The 26,727-nt window shown below is 39.0% G+C and overlaps 1 protein-coding gene and 1 non-coding gene across 2 annotated transcripts; both read left to right on the top strand.

Moving 5' to 3' along the window:
• The first annotated feature begins 82 nt into the window (after positions 1-82).
• thw (chitin-binding domain protein thawb) lies at positions 83-25,603 on the top strand. The gene is made up of 7 exons (XM_031981686.2): positions 83-2,026; positions 16,650-16,705; positions 16,975-17,015; positions 18,753-18,906; positions 18,998-19,045; positions 19,563-19,678; positions 20,239-25,603. The coding sequence occupies exons 2-7, from the start codon at positions 16,654-16,656 to the stop codon at positions 24,616-24,618; spliced, it is 4,791 nt and encodes a 1,596-aa protein (XP_031837546.1). The 5' UTR covers positions 83-2,026; positions 16,650-16,653; the 3' UTR covers positions 24,619-25,603.
• On the top strand, positions 16,261-16,333 carry TRNAF-GAA (transfer RNA phenylalanine (anticodon GAA)). Its single transcript has one exon. It is a non-coding gene; the product is annotated as a tRNA-Phe (tRNA).
• Positions 25,604-26,727: the final 1,124 nt, after the last annotated feature.

Below are 26,727 nucleotides of genomic sequence, written 5' to 3' on the forward strand. Positions count from 1 at the left end.
CATGTCTATGAAAGTCTCCTGCGACGGATTTCCATTTATCAACTTATCTGTTAACTGGAGGAGAGACAAATTTAATCGTCATCGAATCGTTTTATTCGGGTTTAATACTAGAGCTATCAAAACTATCAAAGTCATAGATTTTCCAATTACTGAAATCTTAAAGGTGCCTTTGTCACAAATCATTAAATAAATGAATTTATTCGTTCAAATTAATGAGTGTTTTATATTATTATAATCGTTTTTTTTAGTACACTGATATTTGTTCAATAAGAATGCAAAGTTTATTTAACCCTTTGCACTCGGAGATTTCATTTGCAAAGTGCAAAGGGTTAAAGTTCAATTCAAGTAAAAGGTAGTCTTGTAAACGTTGAACTTCGAAAAAATACCCAGTCAACAGGTTATTCAGCCCTCCGCCATCACGAAATCATTTCCGAACACAAGATTCTTAATTTAACAATAACAAGTGGGACTCACGAAGAAGACTTCAAACCGGATTTTTGTAAACACGAATTTGTAATAGTATTTTGCTATTCAACTTTTTAGAGTACCTTCACAACGAACAGAAAAGGCTCCCCATTCTTCCGCTGAATTGTCATTAGCAAGCTGCGGATTTTTATGCAATCATCGCATCTACAAATTTGTAAAAACATTAGTAAAAACTAATACTACATCGATCTCATTTTTATCACAAATAATATTCCAATACAAGAAATCCCACAGACAATAGGAATTTGCACAAAAATCCACAGTCCAATTGTTAACAATCGAATCCTGTCTAGTGTAATTATGAAACAGATAAGTTTCCGCAATAAACATGGCGTGTGGGGGTTGCGATGGGAGCCGTTATAAACCGCGAGAACAGCAATTCCGAAAAAACGATCCTTAATCTCTCAAAATAACCAAAAAAAAAAGATCTACATAGAAGAAGTCACCTCAAACATCCTCTCGAAACGATCGCAGCAAAGCAGTAAGTGATCCGATACAGCTAAACTTAGACGAAAAAAGAAAAATCGTGTGAAGTCGAAAAAGGGTGCAGAGGGATGCAGAGAAAATAAACAGGACGAAGAAGACATCGTTGTCCAGGAAGCACAAAGAAGAGGAACGCGTCGGTGCACGTATCCATCCAGCAGAAACTGTCTCGATGGGGAAAGAGAAAGCATCGGGTTTAGATAGCATCGGATCACATAGCAGAAGGAAGATGACCAGGGTAACGCGGAAAAATTTCGAGGGAGACAGATAGAGGAAGAGTGGCGATACGTATAGTCGGACCAACGCAGGGGGGTTGGAGGAAAGAGAAGGGTAGGGGAGTGGGTGCGAGGACGTACGGTGTAAAAGGTAAGCAGCGCGTGAAGCGCGTGCGCTCGCTAGGTCCGCCTGATGCGACTGGGGGCCACGCGGTTAGGGGGCAATCGCATGGGGTTAGGGGACAGACGAGAGGAGCGGTGTTTAACAGTCAGAGGGAGGATCAAGCAGAACGAGGAAGCGAGAAAGCGAGGAAGTGAGCGGTGGTACACGGACCTGGTCGGGAAGAGGACGGGACGATCCCGTTCGCGGCGCGAATAGTTGAGACGGATAGAGATAGGAGAGCCGTGACAGTCCGATGGACGAGGAGGCGAGGATCGAGAGATCCTTGCCGCCCGGCTATGAGGTTTGCATGCCTAGCCGACGGCTCCTCAGTATCGTCGCACGTTTCATTCGCGACACGACGCGGCCCTTCGACTATCATCCACTTAATTTGCTTTCCCTTTCCGTCGTCTTCCTCTCGCTTCTTCCCGTTAATGCGCCGGTGTTCATTGGCCGCCAAGCGCTGTACGTTCCACTCGCACCTGTACGACACACGCGTTTCCGTGCGCCGGCCACGGGTTCACGCGGTCAGTGATACACGTATAACAGCACTCAGAGCTTCCTCCGGTCACGGGTGATGTGTGCTTTTCTTTCGTACCACTGAGCGACCGGGAAACAAGAGGAAGTTCGGGGTGGCAAGATTCAGAAGTGATCGCGTCTGTGCTCTCATCGGCCCGTCCACGTACGTATCCCATTGATTACGATTGATCTATGCGGCTGACCGTAATCCCGATCGCGGGAAGTTTCTCTGAGATGTAGCAGGTTTTTGGGGAAACGATTGTTTCGTAGCGGATATATGTAAATTAAAATGGGAATGGTTGCTTGTAGGGAATTCGTGCGTTGATGCAGAGGTTGTGTATCTTTTTACTCGTGTCGCGTGTATTTTTCGGGCGAACTTGCTTCTCACGCTACGAATTGACCAATCTTTCTGTACGTTTTGAAGTATTTATAGAAACGAGACGAAGCTAGGATTTTTTGCGAAACGACGAGATCGATAGCACGTGGCTATGAAAGGGGACGTATGGTCAGCCTAGCTTTGCAGTCGTTTATTGTGTTTACATGTTGATTGCCACGCGAATTATTCATTATCTGGTAATGTACTGTTTGGTTTGTATTATCACGTAGCTGCTTGTGCCACGAAGAGATTTTCGATGGAGTTGGTTTCGTGGTGATCGTTTTCAAACAATTTACTGGAGCTCGTTACTGCCGTGGCAGTCAGCGTGTTGACGCGTGACAAATTTTGTGGATTTTAACCCTTCGCCTTATAATATTGAATATTTTTCAACTGATGTCAATAGAAGTATTATTTTGTATTTACAAATATTGAATTTTTCCAGTAATGAAGCATCTCGAATAAATGTGTAACTTTTTCTTCTGCTAGGATATGAATAATAGTGAAGCAATAATTTTGTACCTAGCCGCAGAATCAATTATACGACAAGGGTTTAAATTCGATTGAACGGATTGTCGCGCGGATTGTTATCGCGGCCGCAGATGGACAAACGATTCAACAGGGATTTCGTGGATTAGAAACGAAACAAAACACGTCTCCCGGTTTGCACGATCTCTGTTTTTCACGATAAATAATTCACGTGGTCAACAAACATCTTTTGAAGTCACCGAGGATTTCCATTATTGTACATCTTTCATTTCTCCGGAGCGTGTTTAACTGTGAACCGATAATCAAACTGATGTTGTTATGTGTTTAGCGCCTCTGTTCTAGTTCACCGATATCATATTGAGCATACGAGTGGTTTTTCAGGAATCGTCTAGTAATAAGCAATCACGTAAGCAATAATTTTTATTTTCATCGTAGGACTCGTGTCCTCCTTCGACTCGATATATAGCGTAAATCGTTCGTACGATGCCCAGTGATTTTTCGACAGTGATAATAAGTGACAGGTCGGAACCGAACTGTCACGCCTGACGCTAAATAGATTATCTTATAATTTATGTAGACTGGATCTGACGATCCCTTTTTTCCTCCCGAGATCGTTGCGTTCACTTCGTTGATGTTTGTTTCACCCGGTTTGCCGGTGGGATACCACACGGACTATCTACTTACTTACCTGTTATTACGTTCTCGAATCAGATAGATCTCAATAAAGTGTAAGGCAGGAGTAAGGAATATGTTATGTATATATCGTAAGAGTGTTATGTACGATAACGATCGAAGATGTATGTACTTAGTAAATAGTGCGGCATGTTCCTCGATTATGTTCGGTGTCCTCCGAAGCGCACAAGAAACACGAAAGAGAGACTTTTGGAATTTGAATGCATCGACGTCGTGAACATTAAACGTATAGCAAAATCTCAAACAAATGTACCTCCGAATTATAAAAATATATGGTATAAATAATACAAAATCGATATGGAGCAAAACAGACTCGAATTTACCCGTGAAACGATCCCAGCTCCCTTTTCCCCGTCGTTTTCTTCGCCGATTTTGCCGACGATCTCATTTTTCCCCCAGTTAGTTTTCTCATGGAGTACGACGGGGATTAAAAACTTTTGTTCCACTATGCAGAAAGATTGGAAGAAACTTTCTTAGGGCGGGAAACTGCAAAGTCCTCCGCAACTTCCCATCGATAATTACGGGAAAATTGCATCCGACGCATCCATTATGGTCTCCTTTTGTTATGCAATGCGGCATTCGTATGTAAACGACCTTTCGACAATTCGATCTAGAATCACCAGTCCAATTACGAATTAATACACCAATAAGTTTCCTGTTTTCTATTAAAACAAACAGATTCTTTTCGCTCGAAGATACAACATTTCAATGTTATGTTTTAACACTAAAACTACTGAGCAATTAGAGTGACTTATTTCCAATTTTTTATAAGAATTAGAACGATACGTTTCTTGAGATTCGAAGGGCCTTCTAGTCTTGTATCTGTACAAATACAGAAATTTCATTTCAAATCTTTGGCAAACATGCTTTCATGATTCAAATACTCGCAAAATCATAATTCTGAAGTGAGTCAATCTGACCCGTCCAGTAGTTTTAGTGTTAAGTGTAAATTTCCTTTTTTTCTTTAAAAAATCTCTTAATTTCTCGTTTATCGATAAATTATAATAACCTTCCTCTCGGCTCACTGAAAAATTAGCATTGTAAAAATGACTTCACAGTACTGCAATATAAAACATTGCCTCGCAAGTATACTCGTGAAATTTGAACCAGACTTTTCCTTGAAAATCTCGTTAGATTCGAAAAATCGTTGACCCATTTCCTTTGAAGCGGCAAGTGTGTCGTAAACAGCAGTTTAGGCGTTAAAACAATATGACTCGGGCTGAACAATATAATTATGAGTGTGATTAATTAAACATAAAGAAAACTGGTTCCCATGGTCGACATTGCGTCGCATCTCACGAGAGCCAAGAAAACAGGCTTGCCTGCCTCGCGCCCCCGTAGCCGTAACGTTGCCCGCGTTAGTGCCTATAAATCTGCGATACACGCGCTTCCGAGTTCCGGTTTCCACGCGCAAAACTAAATTCATTTTTCTCGGTAGGCGCCTCCTTTCGTTCGCCGCGTTCTTTTTTTCCCTCTCTCTCTCCAGCTCGTCGCTGCTCGCATTATTCGCGTCGAGAGAAAGCCGCCGGTTACAGATTAATAACGTAAGACGCATTACTATGCTCCCGGCGAATAGGGCGAATTACTATTCGAAGACGTAACATTTTACGTTCCTGAGAAATAAGCGGGAACCGTTGGCCGTTAGATTACGTAGGAAGCGTCACAGTCTCCCGTTGGGAAAACGAGGGGATCGTCGAACTAAAATGCTAACCACCGTTAATGGCGGCCTGGCGCTTCTTAACTGTGACTAATTAAAGTTAACCACACATTTCCGCGGAATCGAAGAGGAATATCTTCGAGGTCTGACCAACGTGAAAAATTGCTTCCGGTTCAACGAAGGGAGATTTAACTCGTTGGTCTCGTGCTTACCTGTATCTTAGAGAGGTTTAATACGTATTTGCTTAACAGTGGAAATACAAGCAGTCGAATTGACTTGACCCCAAGAGTGCAGGTGCCCTATGATTTATTTCTTAATTATGATGGATGCACTTAGTATTTTATCACTAATAATTTATTGAGAAAAAGAAACAAATTTAGATATATTCTATGTTCATGTCTCCTCTAAAGTATAATAATTAATAACTGAAGAATAATATTTAATTTAAATTCAAGAGAATCGTGTAATATTTATAGTTATTAAATTCTGTTTAAAATCTGACGAGTCTGACACGTTATTATAAGGCAAGGGGTTAATAGCTAACAAACCATAATAAGTAAATATAAAAACCATAATAGTAAATCATAATTACAAATCAATAATAAATCAATAATAAATTGATTTCACTTGACTTTAGTAATTGAACAACTTTTAGAAAGAAGAAATATGTCAATTTCACCCATTCGGTACTTCCAGTGCTAATTGTATTTTAGATATTTAATTTTATTATCAGTTAAATTGTATCATACGTTTTTCACTTGAATTTAATTTTGCTTAAACGAGTAGTGAGGTTCAAGGGATTATTCAGTTAATGGGTCAACGGCGTTCGAAAGTTTAATTCAAGTCCTGGTTAAAGTGTTCCATAATGTCGAGTGATAAATTGATTGCGGCAGGTAAGGGGGGAGCGAAATGTTGCCGAGGATAATGGGTTTTTTTACTAAAGGGAATATTAATTTTAACAACGAGCTTATTAGAATCCAATTACCGATTCTCTTTTATTACGAGGCCGTTAATTACTCTGATACCGATTTTTAATGATTCTTAAAGAAAGTGAACCGCGCATCTCTTCCTGCATCGTTGATTACGTATCAGAATTTATGTATTTTATATAACATTTAACATTTCGAATACGTCATGTCCTTTTTGTATCACGAGCATCTGTATCAGATAAATCTAAGTTAAGTAAAAACTTGATCGAAGTTTTTAACGATATAGTTCCCTTTTACTTTACTCTCGTTTACGTTTTTATTTACATAAATCTCTTAGCAAGTGGATTTGTTTCTTGTATTTTAACATTCAAAACACAGCATAGGCATTACATTAAACATCTGGATGAAAATCTTCGTCTAGACACAGACCCGTTATTCCAGCCAAAAGTATATCAGGTTAATTACCGTGTCCCAACGAACGCATCGAGACCCCGAACAGAAACATCGTCTTTAATGTCACCCCAGCCATTACGTCCAGTTTCGCGCAGTTCATTACCGCGTCGCGCTAACGATAGAAATCTAGAAATTTTCCCCCCACCCGACAGTCATCCAACGCAATGGAAAGAAAAGAACACAAAGAAGACAAAAAAAGGATACGCCCGACGTTCGCGCGCATATTCAACGAGCAAACTTGCGCAAAATATTGAATTATAGGATAACAATCTCTGATCTTCTCATGCTGGTTGCCCGCCGCTCTACGTCGAACAATGTCATCATTACGCGGCACCGAAGGGAATTGACATCAGACAACGGATAGCAGACGTCTAGGCTCTTGTCCCGCGTCCACGTCAGTTGTTTATTTCGGCGAACACGAGTAATTTCTAAGTGTGTGCAGACAAATTAACCTCATTACTTTATGATCAAGCCTAGCCTAGCCCTCCCCTCCTCCCCCTTCCACCCGTTCGTAATAGATAATCGCGGCGGGGTACCCGTGATAGCATCGCGAAGAGTCCTTTCAGAAAGTCGCTGGCGTGTGTACCGGTAGCACGTGTGCTTGTTAATTTCACTTATGTCATAGGCTCCGCTAGGCACGATCACCCTTCCTCCCCTTCCCCTTCTGATCCTAGCCACTGTTCGCGGTGTACGCGGCGAGAGAGCCGCCGCCGCGCGGAGGACAATCAACGGTTTCACCGGGTCCCCGGCGGCGGAGAGGTCGTGGAGTCGGTCGCAGCCGGCATGTGTGAAACTAGGCGAGTGTCCTGTGAGGTCGTAAGCACCTCGACGTGTGCCGCGTGAGGTGGGTTGCTCGGCTGTGTTCGCCGCATCGCATCGCATCGCATCGCGCGTCGGCGAAAGTGGGCTCGTCTTCCGGATCAACGCCTGCTCGATAAATCGTACGAGCCGGTCGCTCCGCTTCCGTCTCGCGTAATGATGCACAATACACGTAATTAAACGCGGGTTCAATTGATTCGAAAACACCGCGGCTCCTCCGTTCCCGATCCTTCGCCGGCGAATAATTAACGCTGCAACTACCGGATGGGTCAGAATGACCTATTCATGATTTCTTTTTTTTGCAGGTATCGAGAATGGATGCTTCTCTGAGAAATTGTTAGAGAAATTCATTTGGGAATATACGGACTGCATTGTAAATGAATTGAAGTCTTGGTAGTTACAGTATTGGGGTTTCTGTGTAGAGATTTTGAAAAGACTATTTTACTGGTCAGTAGTTTTAGGATTGATCCGACGGGTTGACTATTTGTTTCTTTTTTTCTTTTTTCTTCTTGTTTTCCTTTTTCTTCCTTTTTCTTGTTTTCGTTTCTTCGACCGCATTAATTCGTCCCAACCCGCTTCCGGGAATGTGTATAGTTAATCGCGTCATTCGAAATGTGTTTAGCAGCGAAACGTGCTCATGGTGTTCTTCGTTCCGCTTGATTGAATTTCGTTTTTGTTTGCCGGACAATATTGACGGAGGAAAATGAATGCAACGATGAACGAAGTTCACTGATGCACTGTTATCGTTGTAGTTTTTTGGGAGATTACCTTCGAAATAGAAAAAGACAATTACAGCAATCCAAAAATTCCGTTTTATTCATGTGATCAAGGTAGGATTAATATCTAACGTTCTACATTTACTAGGAGATTCTATAAACTGTAGTGTTAATTGAAATTGCCTCACATTCCCACGGGAAATTAATAGAAGTGCAAAAGGATTGTTCGTAGCTTAGCGATTTGCATATTTCCAATTCAACAGTCCATCATTTGGGATTTCTTATTGTATTTGTAATAGCACTAATCTCCGAACCGTAACGACAACAAACGAAAGATGATAATTAAAATGATTGTGTAATTGAAATTAACTCGAGGCTGCGTCTATAATTTAAATTTACACAATCCCAGCAGTGTTCCTACGGATTGAATAAAATAAGAAGAAAATTCGACACGAAGCGGCGGTTGGAATTAACAAATTTTCTATTCTTATTGAAACGGGTAACCTCTGGCGATCAGTTACTCAAGTGTTAATACAAATCCATTCCATCAGCAGCTTTGCGAAAATGCTGGTTTAGGTTTCCACGGATTGCGTCGCGTCGAACATCCGCGTCTTGAAGAAGGCGGACTACTCCTCGCCGCCGCTAACTATTTATTATCGGCGAAAATTAGAAGCGCTGCGGGGAACCACCTTTTTCTATGATTGTAAACGGTAATCACAGTGTTACTGTTCCAACGTTTCTCGTTTGAGACGACAATTTCGTCCTGGAATTACATGCCAGAAATATTCGCTCTGGCAAATATTACCGGCTATCGACCACGACACGATTCTTCGGTTGAAAGGTTGCATTAGTAACAAAATACGACGTTAAACGTTGTCTTGCAGTCTGAAATCGTTCATCTTGTCGAACGATTCATATCTCATTCCTTTTGATGGCTCAATATCGATAACTGATAATGAGATGTATTATACGATCTTTCATTAAATATTAATTAAAAAATATCCGCTCTATTGAGTAGTATATTTACAATCGCTTGCAAGTCCATGAATATAATAAGTCTATTAATCTACTAGCCTTTTTAATCAGATACTCTAATTAATTATCATGTCCGGTGGCCGAAGAAAATTATATTAACTAGTTAATTGTGCTTGACGAGTATACACTTCACGGTACAACCTGAAATAATATTAATTTCTTCAACAATTAATTATTTACCTTTCCAAATGTAATTCTTTTTCATTTTCCTTCAGTTGTTTTATTTTAATATATATCAACTGCATTAGTTCTGCGTTCGTCGTGTACACTCATTGATTCTCTTACACAAGCCACAAGAGATTTTTAAAAATTCCTCAGTTAACTAGATAAAAAGTATTTAAATATACTTTCTAAGATAACTTTGTCACTAATAATCTATCAGAAAAACAAAGAAAAATTCCGCACTCATCTACAACCACTTTCAAAACATAACAATAATAATAGAAAAATAATATTCAATCTGAACCCAAAGTGAAATCGTTTACTTTTTATAACTTTCGTTTGAGAACATCCTCTTGGGTCTGGCTCGATATCGTATAGCAAGGGGTTAAAGGACTGCCAAGGATTAGTTGCTTATTTAATAGCCGGATCACCGTCGAAGACAAAGTGCGACGTTAAGGAGAGTTTTATTGGTTGGTTATCGCGTCCCTCGATGCCAAGAGTATTCACGATCCGTCTCTCCTCTACATGACTCAATATCGGTTCCCGGTGTCGGTTCGCCGCTTTCTAAGATCTTCTGCCGTGGAGGAGAGACGGTAATCAGATTCGTTCTGAAGATATCTCGACGATCTTCGTTTGCCGGTAAAGGCGTCGGTGAGTGGCCCCAAATGACCTTTCTTCTGCAGTCGGGATCGTAAACGCGGGCGGATTCTCCCCGGCGCGCCGCGGCGGTAGGGTCAACGCGGACACGACGCCGTACGCCGGTACCGACGACGACGGTAGGAGGCCAGCTACACTTCCGCTTCTCTCCGACAACCTAGCATGTCTTCCCGTCGCCGTGACTGCTAAGTCTCGACCATACACACTGACAAAAACTTTCCGACCGTTTCCCCCCCGTTTTTAAAGAAATTATTAGATTGGACGGGAAACTCTTTTTCACTTTTATATATAGTAATAAATATTGAAAATGAAAATATTCAAATGCAGTGTTTACGTTATAGTGTATCGAGAAATATTGGAAATTGGCGAGGTAAAAGGCATTAGAAAGTTTTTGAATACAACGCACAATGCGTAGATTAATAGAGTTCAATTTAACATATTGAAGTTTTTCTTTGAAGCTCTTCTGAAAATACAATGAGATTTTTAAGAGATAATACAATTTAAGTCTTTGCACTTCTACGACGAGTTTCACTTGATATTCTTAAATCACCAATTATACGCCATTTATAATATTCTTTTTGTATTATTCAATGGTTACTGTGGATCGTTTGAAAGTGAAATTTATGAAATCTATTTACGTAACGTAAATCATCGATAGTACTTCCTGTGTTTATTGTATGATTGTAAGATATATTTGATGATTTTTTTTCAACATTGAAATAATAATTATCCAGAAGAAAATGTTGTATTAAAGAATATAGATTTGAAAATATGTTAGACTCACAGTGATTTCAAATGGAAGTTAGTAAATATCGAAAGTACTCTATATTTTACAGTAAACATACGTTATACTCTCACAAGGAATGTAGATTTCCTTTGTCTTCTGTTAAATTATTGATTAGAAAGTAAATCTAATTAACGTAGGTGCGATAGAAATCATGAAGCAAGGATCAATCTACTTTGCAAAGGTTTTCAAGTGACTTTCCGTTGACAGTCTACACGTGTTAAAGGCATGCATACATTTTCGTGAACAGGATGTTTCATAAGTCGCTGCTCCATAATGTTCCCGCGGCGAGTATTTCCTGCACCGAAAACATGGCTTCATTTTCTCGTGTCTGTACAGCATTCATTCTGTCAGACAAACGAGTATCGTTCGATCGTCTGACTAATCGAAATTTTCCCTTTGTTGGATAAAGGAAGGAAGTTTCATCAATCTTTCCTTCTTATTGCAATTTCCATGTTTATGTACACCACGAGCGCAATACCATGATTATTAATAATGAAAATAGGTTCATCGAAAACAAAAGAGTTGAGTAATTTGTTTCACGAAGAATTGAATATTTTAATAAATTCGAATGGAAATAAGTAAGTTGGTAATAATATGAAATGCTGATAATGTTCGTTTAAAGAATGATATAATAAGGACATTTTTAACATTACTGTTTATATTTAAATATCGACAAATGAAACAAGTATAAATAAAAGTGGGTACATAAATTTCTCTGTGCACTCTCATTGACCGCATCCACTATGGATTTATTCAGCCTGCACGCACGTAGGTAGTTCCACATCACCGGAAGTGACAGGTTCCATCTAGATAAAACGTACAAAAAAACATGGGGCCAAATAATCTGGCATGAAAGGATTATGGCACCAAAACTCAGTCACGAAAGGAACGACGACCATGTTACAAGAACTCTCCCATAATGAATACAATGCTTTACGTAAGGTGGCACCTACACATGGGAAAAGTTCGAAAAACATGACGCTTCTTCGACGAAGTTTGTAATAACGTAGGGATAATGAATTCGCAGAATAAACATTACGTTTTAGATTGAGTAATAAGTAATTTCTCTTGAGTCGACTTCTACTGATGACAATTAACATTTCTTTCACGAAATGATTATAAATGAACTTAATATTCCCTTGCCACTTCAAGTTTATTTTCATCGAACATAAATATTAATTAACATTTATATTTTATGTGTTTTCCATTAATATCAAATTCGAGTAATTAAAATAGCTGGATAATTCTGTTCAAGTTCTATAATTAAATTCTTTGAATGCGATCCAGAAGGTATCTATCTAAATTCCCAAAATTAATTAAAGTTACTTCAAATTTAAAAGTTATGAATCGTTCCGCCAGCAATGAACTTTTTAAACGGACGGTCAAAGTAGCTAATGCAGTGGAAGTTACTGCGTCGGAAAACAAAAAAGTAACGAGAAATGACGATCAGAGTCGAACATTACCTTCGTTGCTTTTGAGCGGAAAAGGGAATTTCTTCTTTCAAGTAACGCCAAAGTCGCTCGAAAAATGTCACGGTTGATTCACATAATTAACTTCGTCTCTGCTCTCACCAGTGGTGCTGAACGAACGATAAATGGAAAGGATAGCGCATGTTCTGTCAAAGTCGAACATAATTTTATGCTTTCATCGAATCGCTACAAACTATCATAACTTTCAAATAAACCTAACCAAAACTTGTATCTCAATGTTAAAGTATTGGAATAACAAATCCAAGTAAACCATAATTTTTACGTATTTTTTCATTCTAAAAGTTGACACCGTGAGACAGCATTAAAATTCTCTTCAAAAATGTCTTCTTCATTCCCTGTATTTACAAAGTCACCTAAGAAGATCGAAACGCCAAATTATAGATCTGTAACGTACTAAGAAGTGCCTCGAACGTTTCAAAACTCGAATAATCACGTTTGACAGAGTGTTGTGTCTTAATCAGACAGTTAGACGAAGGATAGAAAAGTTGTTCGTAAATTCGAGTCGGTAAGTGGCCGTGCAAGTTCGTTGCGAGACAGTCATTAAATGATTTCACCATCTTGATAAGATAATCGAGCGCAGCCTCCAAGCCGTTGTGGTCGGGGCTGTTAGCCTAATGCAAGTTTTTATCCGAGGATAATGATTACAGAACAATCTTAAGAACCAGAGACGGATGATGTTACAATGAAACGAACGGAATTAATATCTCGGTCTGGTGAAGAATCACCGGGACCACCTTTGCTTTTATTTACTAATAGAGAATCTCACCAACGAGAACTGCTGTTTAAACCGGCGAGTTTCATCTTTCCAGCCGATCTTGTCGCTTCCACTTTCCAGATTCAGCCTCATTGGGAAAAGTAATTTGTTTCTCCCAACACGCAACACGGCCACGATAATATCTACTGACTCGATTCATTTACTCATTGGATTGTTATCCTTACGCGGTGCTTTCGTATCGTTCTATTCGATTTCTAGCCAGTGCCAGCTACGATCGGTACGCACGACTAAACGGTAAAACGATGTGCGAAACAGCGATGAGACCGAGTCCGACAAATTCTAATGAACTTTTTCTGATACAGGTATCTTAACACTAGAACTACAGTATCCGTCAAATGGCGGGTTTTAGTTCTCTTCTTTTTCAATTATTGATATTTTAAAAGTATTCAATGTCCGAAACAATTTTGAAAATAAATAGTTTCACTCAAATACTACAACGAATATCAGAAAAATACGAAAAAAGTGTATCGATGTAATCTTTATAAGGATTACATATCAATCCCAGCTCGACAGTCCTAGCGTTAATAAATTTATACACTTTATAGAGTGTAACACTTCCTTTTCGATTCCAATTCTTAATCACTATACAAAAGTTTCTCATAGATTATGTTCTGTGTTTAAAAATCACTGCTTTAACTCTACATCATATTCTAAAATTTCTAAAACTTTTAAAATCAATTTAAGAGTACCAATGAATTTTTTCGAATCAAAAGAAAGAATTGCATCACCAGTAGCTATACGTATGCAATCAGTCAATGTCAATGGATTATTAATTGAAACGATGTTAATAAAGCAAGCGTGAAGCATCATCAAGGACGTAACATTACTTGCACATCGCTCATCTGCGTGCAGCGCGAGTACGCAAACACCTGTAGCATCGTCAGCTTTCGATGTTTCTCGCGAAGCGGTTGGTCCCATCGCTGAAGAGAAGACGAATACCATCCGCGTGTAATTAGACTGTCGTAACCGGCGCGTTCTGGAGCGTTTCTTTCCGTTCTTTCCCCGGTGTTCGTTAAAATTTTGCCCGGGCATCATCCAGATCGTCGACGGGGAATATTTGCGGCCGACTTTCGCGTCCTATCCGTTCTAAGGTTTCTAAGGACGACGACGCTGGGGCCGGGTGTCGTTCGAGAAACTAGAAGGTTACCGGTTACTCCTGAAATAATTGCCTCCTTTGAATTAGCATTACAAAAGAGGAAGGCGGTATACGTATGCGAGTACGCGCTCGTTAAGACGCCAAGTTTTGTTTCGCTATCTGCCGGCTATTGTTTCAACATCGCTATCCGCCGGGCCCGGTGCGGCAAGCTTCCCTTCTCCCGTTCGCGGTGTCTTCGGGCCCCGATATTACTGGAAATTCGAAATACCCCTTATTATCCGCTGCCCCGGAAGATCCATGCACGGGGTAAGGTGGAAATAACAGTGATACAGTTCATCGGGACACGTTGGGGTACGGTCGTATTTGATAATTCGTTTCCTGTGCAAGATTACCGTAAGATTGTTGTGGGATTTTTATCATTACTTCAAATTATATGGTTCGAGTAATTTCTGCAAATTTCATTGAACAGTCAATGGAGATGAAATGATTTGTGCGATATAGATTGTTGAATTAATGAAGCTGTACCAAGATGATGGTTATTAATCAGAAATTGAAGAAGATTCTTTTATCAAATGACTGTCAATTTTTACTCTACATATAGAAACTTCGTTCCTCGATTTTTAGGGTAGTTTTGAAGCAAACTAATACAAAAAGCATATCGCAAGGTTCAATAATGTCAATTCAATTTAATGCATAGAACGCGCGAACTCTTCACAGTTCATCGACGGCTAACTGAAATCAATTTACAAGGTATAATTCTTAGGATAACGAACTTCTGTCTTAGTGTCCTTTTTTAAACGTCACCTAAAAGTCATCTGTTCATCGCCCGCGCAGTTCCATTCCCTTCGATTGGAAAAATGCCGTGGCATTTTTGCTGGTCACCATGATCGCCGAGCTCTGACAACTGTTAATAGCGAAATCAATCTCTTGCAGCCGCGGGTAAATCGGAAAGGGCGTAGGTGGGGAGGGTTGCAATCCTTGAAAGTAAATATTCGAGATCAACGACAACGATCGTCTGGATGATATCGGACGGAGAGTTGAACGGTGCCGCGAGTGAGAGAGAGTGAAAGTACATCATTATAATACTCATCGCGGTTCGCCCCAAAGGATTAACCATAAATTGCGCGTCGCATCAAATGCCAACTGGCAAGTTAATGACTACCGTAATCATTTTGAAAGTCCGGTAAATCGGTGAACCGTGAGAATGAACAAGATGTTCCCTACCGTGTCCTCCGTTCGCGTTGCGTCATACCCCTCGACAACATGATGCTATTTGTTTCTTCCGACAACGAGAGCTCCGGCCAGGGGCCGTGGACGTCCGATTGAATGTCACTGAGAGAGCTAACGTTTCCAATGTGACGCGAACGTTTTCTCGTTCTCCCCCCGGCGCACGGGACCGTTAATAGCACTACCCATTTACCACGGCCAGGATTTTGATTAGGATAACCGTTCTCGCGGGTAATCACTGGGCGAGAGCGGCTTCGTGCAAATCTCTAGAGCCCGCATTATCGCAATTGAACGCGACTGTTTTCCTGGCCACCTCTGTTAATGGGCTAATGATTTAAGACTTCGAGCGGTGACCGTCTCTTTTTTGCGACTGGGTATCGAAAGGTTGAACGTTGGTTTATTTGTGACATCGTTTATACGAGTAATTTCTTTTTAGTTTATTTGAAATTGAGCTTTCTTTTATACTGGAAGATGTCATGAGATAAATTGCTTCTATGATAGTCGATGTATATGAATGTGAAGACAGGGAATTTTGTTTTATACTGATTGATAAATAATTTATGTTTATATTTTATTCTATCTCACTGTATTTATGATATTCGTACATAGTTTAAATGATTGAAATGTGTAATATACTGACTCACTTAACTATTTACTATATTTACATTACTAGTTAGATAAGTGGTGTTTACGTGATATAGAATGTAATTTATTAGGGTGAGTAGGGAATAACATTACCTAGAAACGTTAAATATGTAAACAATACAAAATATTATTAATTGTTATTCAGTCGGATATTAACGGTAGTATAATACTAAAAACGTATAAATAAAATGATACTCGTTTACTTTATTTTTAGTAATGAAACTATATCATACATTTTGTATAGTATTCCTGTTAGATACACGATGGAAATTATTAAATTACGTTTCATTTAGAATAATATATTATATTTTATATCTATATATCTAAAATTTATTACGTGTAGATAAGAAAATAATGACATGATCAGCAGGTTTGGGAAAATGTTCTTTCACAAGCCGAAATAGCTCAGTTGGGAGAGCGTTAGACTGAAGATCTAAATGTCCCTGGTTCGATCCCGGGTTTCGGCAATTTCTTTTTTTTTCTTTTGGAAATATATTACTCACGTTAAATTGTTTGTAAATTATTTTGCAATGTATTATTTATTTTACAAAATATCTGCTTAACACTATTTTTATTTAATTTTATTTCAAGTATAGGAACAACATTCTTCTTCTATAACAAAAAGACAACTATGAATTAAATACATTAAATAATTATTAAGCTTTGATAATACGTGCTTTAATAATATAAGCAACAAAATTATTCGATTATTTTAAACAATTAAAATATACTTACACAATGTTTTTAATTCTGAATATGAATATCTTTCATCCTTTGTTACAGAATCATGTACAAGATCCTGTCAGTGATGGCTTACTTTGAAATACTCATATTTCTGTGTAAGTATTTTCGTTTTTCTTTCTACCTATCGAACAAGTATGTGAATCAGTTCTTGCATTTACGTAACACAAGCCTATTTGAATCAGACTTCCACAAATACTAATGAGTACTTACGCACAGAATTTCTTCATATTCCTTTGCATATTTGGCAATTCTTTCCTCAATTAATATTCATTAAAAAGAAACCGTTATACATTCCATGGAAATATGTAAATATTCGTTTCCGAAAACTCGACACTTATAGATTCGTATGTCGTTCTGTTTCCAGGTTCGGTGATTAGTTTCGTCCCCAGCTATTGCAAAGCCGAGGTGATTATGTCGCAATACATTTATATATTTAATTAATAAATATATAAACATAGAGTGCTCCACGCAACTAGTTCACCCTCGATAATTTCTAAAGTATGCATTGTATGAAAAACCTTTTGATAGAAAAGTTATATGGTTCGGAGGGATACATTATTTAATGTATATATTTTTTTTACACGTGGTGGTGTTTCGGAGATTTGAAGGTCAACTTCGTTTTTTTAAATAGAATACTATATTTTTTATACCAAAATATCGAAGAACGTTAAATTTTTAGTAACAAAGTGCTGATCTTTATTAGCTGTAAATCTAATAATTAACGAATAATTTCACTTTGTTTCTTGAAAATGGTTTATGCGTAGTATCAAGATAGAGATTCAATACCAGCAAAGATTTCCGTATGATTGCGGAGTTTACGTGATAATGTTTATCAACATGACTGATTCTGCGTATGGAATTATAATCGTCTTTTCTGTCCGTTATTCTGTATTGAAGTTATCATCAATGTTTATGCGTGACTACCTGAATAAGATAACAGAAAATATTGTATTAATGAACGATCGTATCAATATGATGATTGCCCGCATATTACGCATATGTAGCAAGGCAAGTTCTGGACAGACAATTCCCTAATCGATCGATCGGTCGTGGTAGAGAATTTCTGTGACAACCACACTCACCAAATCTAACACCGCTGGAATACTTTCTATGGGATACATTAAAAGATATGGTGTATCGTGAATTAACAACAACACCAGAGAATATAAAAGAACGAATTTATGAACCATGTAGTATGCTTACTGCAGAAACAATTCAAAGTGCAGTTTCCTCGTTGATTAATAGATTACATCAATCTATTAACGTGAATGGACACTACTTCAAACACCTATGTTAGCGAATGAAAGAAGCCCTATAGAAACCTTTGCTGGTATTGAATCTTCAACTTGATATTATACACAGACTATTTTTAAGAAACAAAGTGACATTATTCGTTAATTATTAGGCTTACGGCTAATAAAGATTAGTATATTTTTACTCAAAATTTAACGCTCTTCGATATTTTGGCATAGAAAATATAGTATCCCATTTAAAAAAATGAAGTTGACCTTTAAATCTCCAAAACGCCTCCACTTGAAAAAATATATGCATTATATAATCTATCCCTCTAAACCACACAATTTTTCTATACAAATTTTGTTATACAATGCATACTTTAGAAGTTATTAGGTGAATAAGTTACATGGATCACCCTGTATATTAAAATGTTATAGAAACTTTTAATAAAAGACAGAAGGTTATTCTCACTTACCTAACCATTTGTACTTTTTTCAAGCTCTCTGTAAATTAGTTAATTGATCCTTACATAAGAAACATCTTTCCAACCATTTTACAAAATATCACAGAATCAATTTTTATATTAGAAGCAATATTCATAAAATTGATAATCAATGTTCTACTTCTATGTAAAATTCTGTTTCTTAAAAATAGCGGAAAAGTGATCAAAAATTTTTAATCGTCAGTTTAATTCACTTTAATCACAATCATTTAAACTAAAGACATATCTATTTAAATTAAAAAGAAAGTTATTTCCGTCATTTTATTTTTAAAAATGTACTATGGTACTTATCAATTTAATTAATAAAGAAGAATCGAAAGAAAGAAAGGAAAAGAATGTTAAAAGTAATGACAAATTTTGCTTTCTCCAGTTATCAAATTAAAATACATTGTATGAATTTTCAGTCAGAAAATAATAATAAAAAGGCGAGTTTGCCGAAATTCTTAACCGAATTGGATTTGTCGAGCGTGGAGGTGTCTGCAGAAAGTGGCGAATCGTTGAAAACAATCGTGAAAAGACTAGCGCCGGAGAAGAATGGCGAGTACCAAGTTTACCAAGGTTCCGAACACTTCTATTGCTAACGCCGAAACGAACTATTAACTCTCCCCCGTTCTGCCTCTAACGTACTTTCTTCGCGTTTCTTTCCCAGTCTTCTTCGGCAACCCGGATCTTCTCAAGGAATGGCTCAAGGGAGCGGGTATTATTATTAATACTATTACAAGCACTGGCATCGCTTTCTCTTTCCAGCTTCCTACCTCTTAGAATGAAGCGCATGCATCTAGTTAGTATTCTTTTGAAACTGATCGATGTGACAACCGATCCTTCTGATCGCGGAGGGAAATTGATATCGATCGATGGGAACAGAAAACAAGGAGGAAACAAGTGGAAAATTGGGTTGAAGGAACTTGTTATTGTATAGTCTTATAGGAATATACATATATTTTTCATTTGATTACAATCGAAAATTTCTTTCAATTGTTTATAAATAGCAAATGGTACTATATGTATAGACAATATTAATATTTAATGTTAATAAAGTAATATAATATTTTTGTGTTCATTAATACGTATTACTTGCATGAGGATTGTATTCGTTGATGGTTATTTTGGTGATGAAATTTTTTGTGTACAAATTTTTAGAATTGACTTTGTTGGAGAATAATGAGGATTCGGAAGTGTTTGTTGACAAAGTTTATTGTTCCTTTTTTCAATAGGCGTGACAGGGCAGCCCGGTGTCGACTTTCCAGCTCTCACAACGATTCCCGCCACTTCGTTCAGCTGCCGCGGTCTGAAAGGTGGTTACTACGCGGATCTGGAGACAAATTGTCAAGTAAGTAATGAATGGCTTAATATATCTTACTCAACGTAATTACCTTAATCAAATGCAAGATCCAACGTTGCGCAATCGCGATTCGTTCGCGCGCCGCACACAACTAAGGCTGAACTAAAGAATAGGATGAAATATTTCAAACATTTCCGCATTATGAAGCTATTCTTGTTTGAAACCTCATTTTCTCCCTGGTATTCAGAAATTAACATAAAAATAGCATCGCCAGGAAGTTCAAAACCTTTTATATATCCCTAAAGAAACTTAGCCCAGTTTTTAAATGATTATCTCGTGTATCCACTTAAGAAAATTATTATGTGCAACGAATAAAACATTACATCTAAAATATCCGAAGACCAACATTTTTATTATCTATTGACATCATTTTTCTAAAGTTCGAAAGTGTGAAAAATTTTTATTTGTGTTTAATTATTTGTGTATAGAAGTTAAATGATACTTACTCTTAGTAAGTAATTAAAAACGAATCAAGTTCTCTTAATTCATCAAGAAACGCGGGACACCATAAGGTCGAAATAATACAAAACCACGATTATTCGTTCCAGGTGTTCCATATTTGCGACAACGGCCGGAAGATATCTTTCCTCTGTCCAAATGGCACCATCTTCCAGCAATCGCAACTGATTTGCGATTGGTGGTTCAAGGTGGACTGCAGCAAGTCTGCAGAGCTGTACGAGCAGAGCAGCGAGCAGTTGCTCGAGGAGGAACGTAAGCGAGCAGAATCGAGGAAATCAAAATTCGAATATCAACAGTCGATTGAGTCTGGTGGACAGCAGGACTACTACGACGTTCAGAATCTCAGTTACGATGGAAAACAAAATGGCCGAATAAAGACATACGAGGAACCTCCCCTGGAGAATCAGGTGCAAGATAGAATAAAGACGTCTAGATTCTTTGATGCTGGTAACAATTTCAGCCAAGAGAATAACCAAAGGGATGGTACCCAATTCCATGGGAACAATGGCATTCAAAATGGCCAGATCCCCAGCACGAAGGCCCCATTGAGCCATTTTACTAGAAACACCGAAGAAGGGAACGTGAACAAATACTCAACGACAAGTCAAGATTTCTATAGCACTCCCAAAAAAGTGCAGAATTATCACATTGCCCATCGCAACTCGAATAATCAAGAGAAAGGAGTACTGAAGAGACTAAAATTCAAGAGTCACGCTAGGAACAATTCCACTTCGACAGTTTCTCAGAGAGTCACTCCGTCTTACACAGAATCGACCACGTTCAGAGCCAGCAGTACAACTCCCGTAAAAGAGTCTCAACAATTCGCGGAAAGCGCAGCTTTCGTTAGTAATCGTGGAAATCGGTTTGTCGAGAATAATGGAAACTCGCATCAATATTATTATCAATTGTACATTAACCGTGAAACTACTACTAGAAGTGCCGAATTTGAGTCAACCACAGCTACAACAGAAAGAGAGGACATATCCACTCAAAGGAATGACTTCTCGTTCACAGATGCTACATCGACCCCTTACTATGAAACAACGACGCCATACTTTACGACTACTACTGTTTCACCCCCATGCAATGACGAAGCTACCACTGAAAACGTCGCAACTGATATTCCAGCTACTACAGAGTCCCTTCAGTTCGCCAACAGTAACTACAATTACGGAAGCTACAATTACAGGAAATCGGAATCTAGGAGCACTTTCTCAGATCCTAATTATTACAACAACAGAAACACAAATGGCGCGACTGTTCCGTCAACGACTCAGATTCAATCCTTTACAGATAGCTACCGTCAGAATACTGTAACGCCCGATTCTAATCAGCATAGGTTCACTACAGGCAATTTCCCATCCCCAGCTACTGCGTCTGTTCGTTTCAACAATTTTGGACACGGCACCGAGAGTCCGACGACACGCATTCCTTACGACAACCAATACAGCAGATCGTTCAGCAAGAACCCATCCACAGCTTCACCAGGCTATCGACAGAACTTCATCAGTTCAACCACTGAGAAACCGTACAGAACAACAGCAACTTATCAACAGAATACCGTTACTGAGAAGGATTTAAGTCCTTACGACAGAAGCTTCACATATAAGCAAGGAAAGGTGATGTCCACTTTGGGCCCTTACGTGCCTTTTACTAGGAACTACGCCACCTCCAGCACGTCCACGCCAAGACCCACCCCTTATACACCTACGGTACCCACTCCAGCAAAGACTTTGATACCCAAGCTGAAGTACCCTGCCCCGACTGCATTGAGCAAACTCAAATCAAGTCGCTTCACTGAAAGAGAACACGCGCTGAATATGCTACACTCTTTGAGGAATCTAGAGAACAATGTTCCTAACCTGACCGATCCACTTAGAGGAGACAGAAGTTCTAACATATCTGCGCCTCCAGCTCCATCCACTTTACACTCGCTGGCTTTATATTTCTCCACGGCTACCGAGAACTTTGACTCCAAGGAGACTACTGATTCTTCGATAAGCGGTGAGTCTGAAGAAGATACCACGAGAATCGTTTCAAAAAAAAGCAACGGGACTGTCCACGTGCCTACTAACCTTCTAACACAACATACTATTGACTCCTATTCTGATTTGTTTAAATTAAACGACGGAATTGAGAACAATAACGTGACCACGGATGATCGTTTCGATAAGGAGAACTACGGCGATGATTATAATGAGGATCTAGAGTTGCAGCAGAGTGGAGGATCTTTGGATAATCTTAGGAGATCGAATAGTACCAGACTAAGGGAAATTGCTCAGGTATTCACGCATGCTTTGTCTGCGTATCTTCTTGATCCGGACACTTTCAAGAAGGTACTCACTGAGATCAGACCAACGGAACCACCGAGGACGACGCTGGACTTTGATCTGTGGAAGACAACGACGGAATATTCGGTAATACCGGATTACACCTCTTCTAACAGAGAAAAGGACGAGGTTCTAGATTTCTCGGATGATGGCAACGACATCAGACAAAAGCTGACTACAATGTACCCGACTACCTTCGATCCACCTACTACGGTACCAGAATCTGCTTACGACATCCTCAGCACTGTGCCAAGTACTTATTACACTACCCCAAGGGCAGGCAATTCGGAAACTTACGAACCAAGCACTAACTTCGCAACCAATTCTGTGACGAGTAACTATTACGAGACCACTGTTGCTACAACTGAGGATACTGCACCCACGGAACAAGGTAGCACATCGTACACAAGAGATTCGAGTGCTTTCTACGATGAGAACATCGAGGTAGATAGAAACAATGGTAAAACACAGGCGGTAGATAATCAGGTGCCTACAGATGAGGCTGGAACACAGAATCGAGTCGGTGGTTTTCAGAATAACAGTGTGAATATAGTCACCGAGCCTTATAAGGAAGAAAGATTATTTGCTACAACGCCTATAAGCGAAAATTTAGTGATTTCACCAAGCCCTTCGCCACCATCTTTATTAACGCATACGATCAGTCATAATTGGAGCAAGAAACCAACCAGCAAGAAGCCGGAACAGCAACTGACACCTCCCTTTTATGAGAGTTATGCGGAGACGATTCGAAAGGAGAACGAAAGAGCAGCTCTGAATCCTGAGAGCTATTCCAGCACACCGATGTCCATTCAAAGTGTTCGTTCTACGACTCCCAGCTACCCGACTGGTTACCAAACTCCCGTGGATCATACTTTCAGATCCAATTATCAAAGATCAGAGCAAGGACTTCCTTTCCCCACGTCACGCACCAGTTACATGAAATTCAGGACTGTGTACAACAACATCGAAGCATCGGAGAGACCAACGACGCCTAGATCAACGACAGAACTGACGACTCCAATAACTACTGTAGAGACTACACCTTGTTCGCATACGGAAACGACTGAGTCGTTCGAGTCTACTAAGTCAAAGGAGAAACACAATGTTCTGACTAATGATCATTGGACTTCTTCCCCAGCAGTTACTCATCTTTGGGAGACCTCTGTCTTTGTGGACCCTCAGCGCATCAATCAAGGCCTCGAGTCAGACGTCAGCACAACGGTGTCTTCAATTATAGATACTATAACAGGAAGTCAGGAAAGTTCGGAATATGAAAACACACCTTCCCTAGGCGATGATTCATTAAGTAGCACCGAGGAATCTAGCAACGAATCAGAGTTACCACCTGCGCCGCAGAGACTGTCGAGAAACAAAGACAGCCCCACAAGCTTCTCGTTGCTACCCACATCTCCAGCTGCCGAGGACACAGTGACACCAAAACCTCTGATCACCACGAGGTCTAGTATCACTACTACCATAACATCCTCTGTCACGTCTACTAATACTCTGCCTCAAGAGACCCTGGTCACCTCCTTGCTACCATACACCGTGGTACCAAACTTGAACACCACTGAAAACGAGATCGCGGAGAATCTTTTCGGTAAACTGAATGCTACCAGCAGCAATACCTTGATGAGGGTCATGAAGCAGGCGGATAACAATGAAACCGTCAGGCAGTTGGTCCTGTTGCTTGTCCGTCATTGCAACGATCCAGTGAACAAGACTATGCAAAAGGAGAAAGAGGAACTACTGAACGCGTTACTCAGATTGCCCGTGAACGAGTTCGCTGCTGAGGAGTCTAGGAATATTGTGGCAGGGATCAATCAGCTGAGCGTGTCTCCTAAAGCGGCTACCAGGCCTAGGAGTGCTACTACCAGTCTCAAGATTGCTACCACTGAGTCTAAGAGTTCTACCGCTAGTCCGTTGGTCACTGAACCGATAGTGACCACGTACAGAAGTAGAAAGAGCCGGAGATTTAGGACCACCACCGAGAATTCTGCTAACCCGATTAGACGATCGGAGAAGGTGCCGACCTCGGAAGCCATTAATTCGCTGCAAGAGGACCAGACTTCCGCGTCTGACGGTAGAGCGCTGGAACTTCTCAGATCCCTCTACACGATAGCCACGAAATGGGGGTGAGATTGCAGGGCTCGAACAGGAAATTAGGGGAACGTTTCGTGTCGACGGGCTTTGGAAATGAATCCCTTCAGATGTGTCTTTCTGGACGGAGAACATTCTTTTCAAGTAGATCCTTAGACAGATCTGGACATTGTTTGAACACCTTCATTTAGATGATTTATCGAATATTGAATTATTTGAATGTAATAACCAATAGTACTATAGTATTGCCGATGGTGAATGGGGTAGGGTTTAGCATTATTGTTGATGTTATGTTACTATAAATTTATTTTTAACGAGTTGTGAGTTTAACTTATTAAACGATAGGTATTTTTGTGTTTAAATTATTTTGTTGCTTAAACTTTGATAACATAAGGTTCTGTTTTAATTTTGAATTGATTACCAACCTTGGGCAATAAGTTTGTATAATCAATCCCGCAGTATGGTCGGAGGAACATAAATCATAAATTATTAGGAATAATTCACTGTTCGAAATATCACTCTTTATGTTGTGGTTCAATTGTCCAGGTCTGTTCTCGTACAATTCGACTGTCAATGTGAACACTTCTTTTCATTAATTCTTTCATGTTTTTTTCTAACTACATTCCACTTTTTAACTAATGACTACCGTGTTTGAATACCTTCATTATTCGTTGCAGCTGCATCGATAAAACTCGTACTTTTTCAAATTTATTACCATGCAATTTTGAAATTTAGGTTTATCGAGTTGAGGCGTTAGCGAACTTTATTGAACGATTCCCAATTAATTTCAATTGGTGCAACCGATACCGCAGGACGCATTCGTTTCTAATTAAAATTGGAAACAGTAAATTCTTTCTAAATTCCATTATTCGATCGAATCAAAATTTTCACCAAACAATATGTAATATTCAAATTTACTTACAAGAATATAAATCAATCAAGCATTGAGTTTCTCAGTTAAACATTCATCAACAGAAAAATAAAATAAAATCTCAGTTTACCTTTGTATGTATGTAATGTATTTACTCGATTGACCATAAATTTTCTATTTATTCTTCGAGGTGAACGCGTCAGAAAATGAAATTTCTTGGAATTCATTCGCTAGATTCTACGTCGTTTATGCTTGCAACTGCACCTGATCGTAACAGTATTACCTTGCATTACGTACAAATATGTATGCTGTATTATAATCGTTGTACATCCTCTGTTGAATAAATAAGGATTCCCGATGTGTAGAATTAATAATAATCTGCCTCCACATGGTACGCGAACAAATGGTCCGTGGTCTGCGACTACTTCACCTGATGAAGAAAAAGAGAAACCTGTCGGAAAGCAACTTGGATTACTTAAGATCGTTATAAATTTTGGTGTTGGTTGTTCCTTTACGTTTGGGTATTTACAATTATTATACGGGATCTATAATAGGTCGAGAATGTTCCTGAAATTCTTTTATCATACGAAAACGAATAATATCGTTGTTATCTGCACTGCGTTTTACTCAAAATAATTTTTCTATGAAGCTCTACACTAATCAACTCACAAAATGTCGTTAGATTTAAAAACTGTTATAATAAAAGTGAACTACGTTGACAATAATACGAAGCACATACTCACCTTTTTAAATCTAATTTTCACCCAAGAAAACCTCAAACACCACTTCCGAATGCTTCATCACGTTTTGACTTCTGTCTTCAAGGAAGTGATACTAACATTTATTAACACACTTGTTGTTTCGCTTGTACCTTACACGAAAGACGCTATCTTTAATCTCTTGTGACAATGCTAGTTAGAAAATTGTCATCTTGCGTAACCATAGTTATAAAGTTTCCTACAATGGTCAAGTCTTGACAAAATACTTGATAAAGGTGCGAAAAATAATCTCTTGAAATGTTATCTATTATTTTATTATTGTTCAGAATGTACACAGCTATATGGGAACATATTTTGCAGAAACTAATGTGTAAATAACAAAAATGTTACTCTTTCTCTGATAATGAAAGCTTTTTAGGAACTTTTTAGACCTACTAGACATGTATCAGATCGTTCCATAAACAGTATCGTTCCTTTTTCCATCTTAAATGCTACAGATGCATCATAGTGCAATATTATATGAGCAGTCAATATATCAGTACTTAAAAAGTCATTATG

The sequence above is a fragment of the Nomia melanderi genome, chromosome 2, assembly GCF_051020985.1.
Source record: "Nomia melanderi isolate GNS246 chromosome 2, iyNomMela1, whole genome shotgun sequence".
Lineage (NCBI taxonomy): Eukaryota > Metazoa > Arthropoda > Insecta > Hymenoptera > Halictidae > Nomia > Nomia melanderi.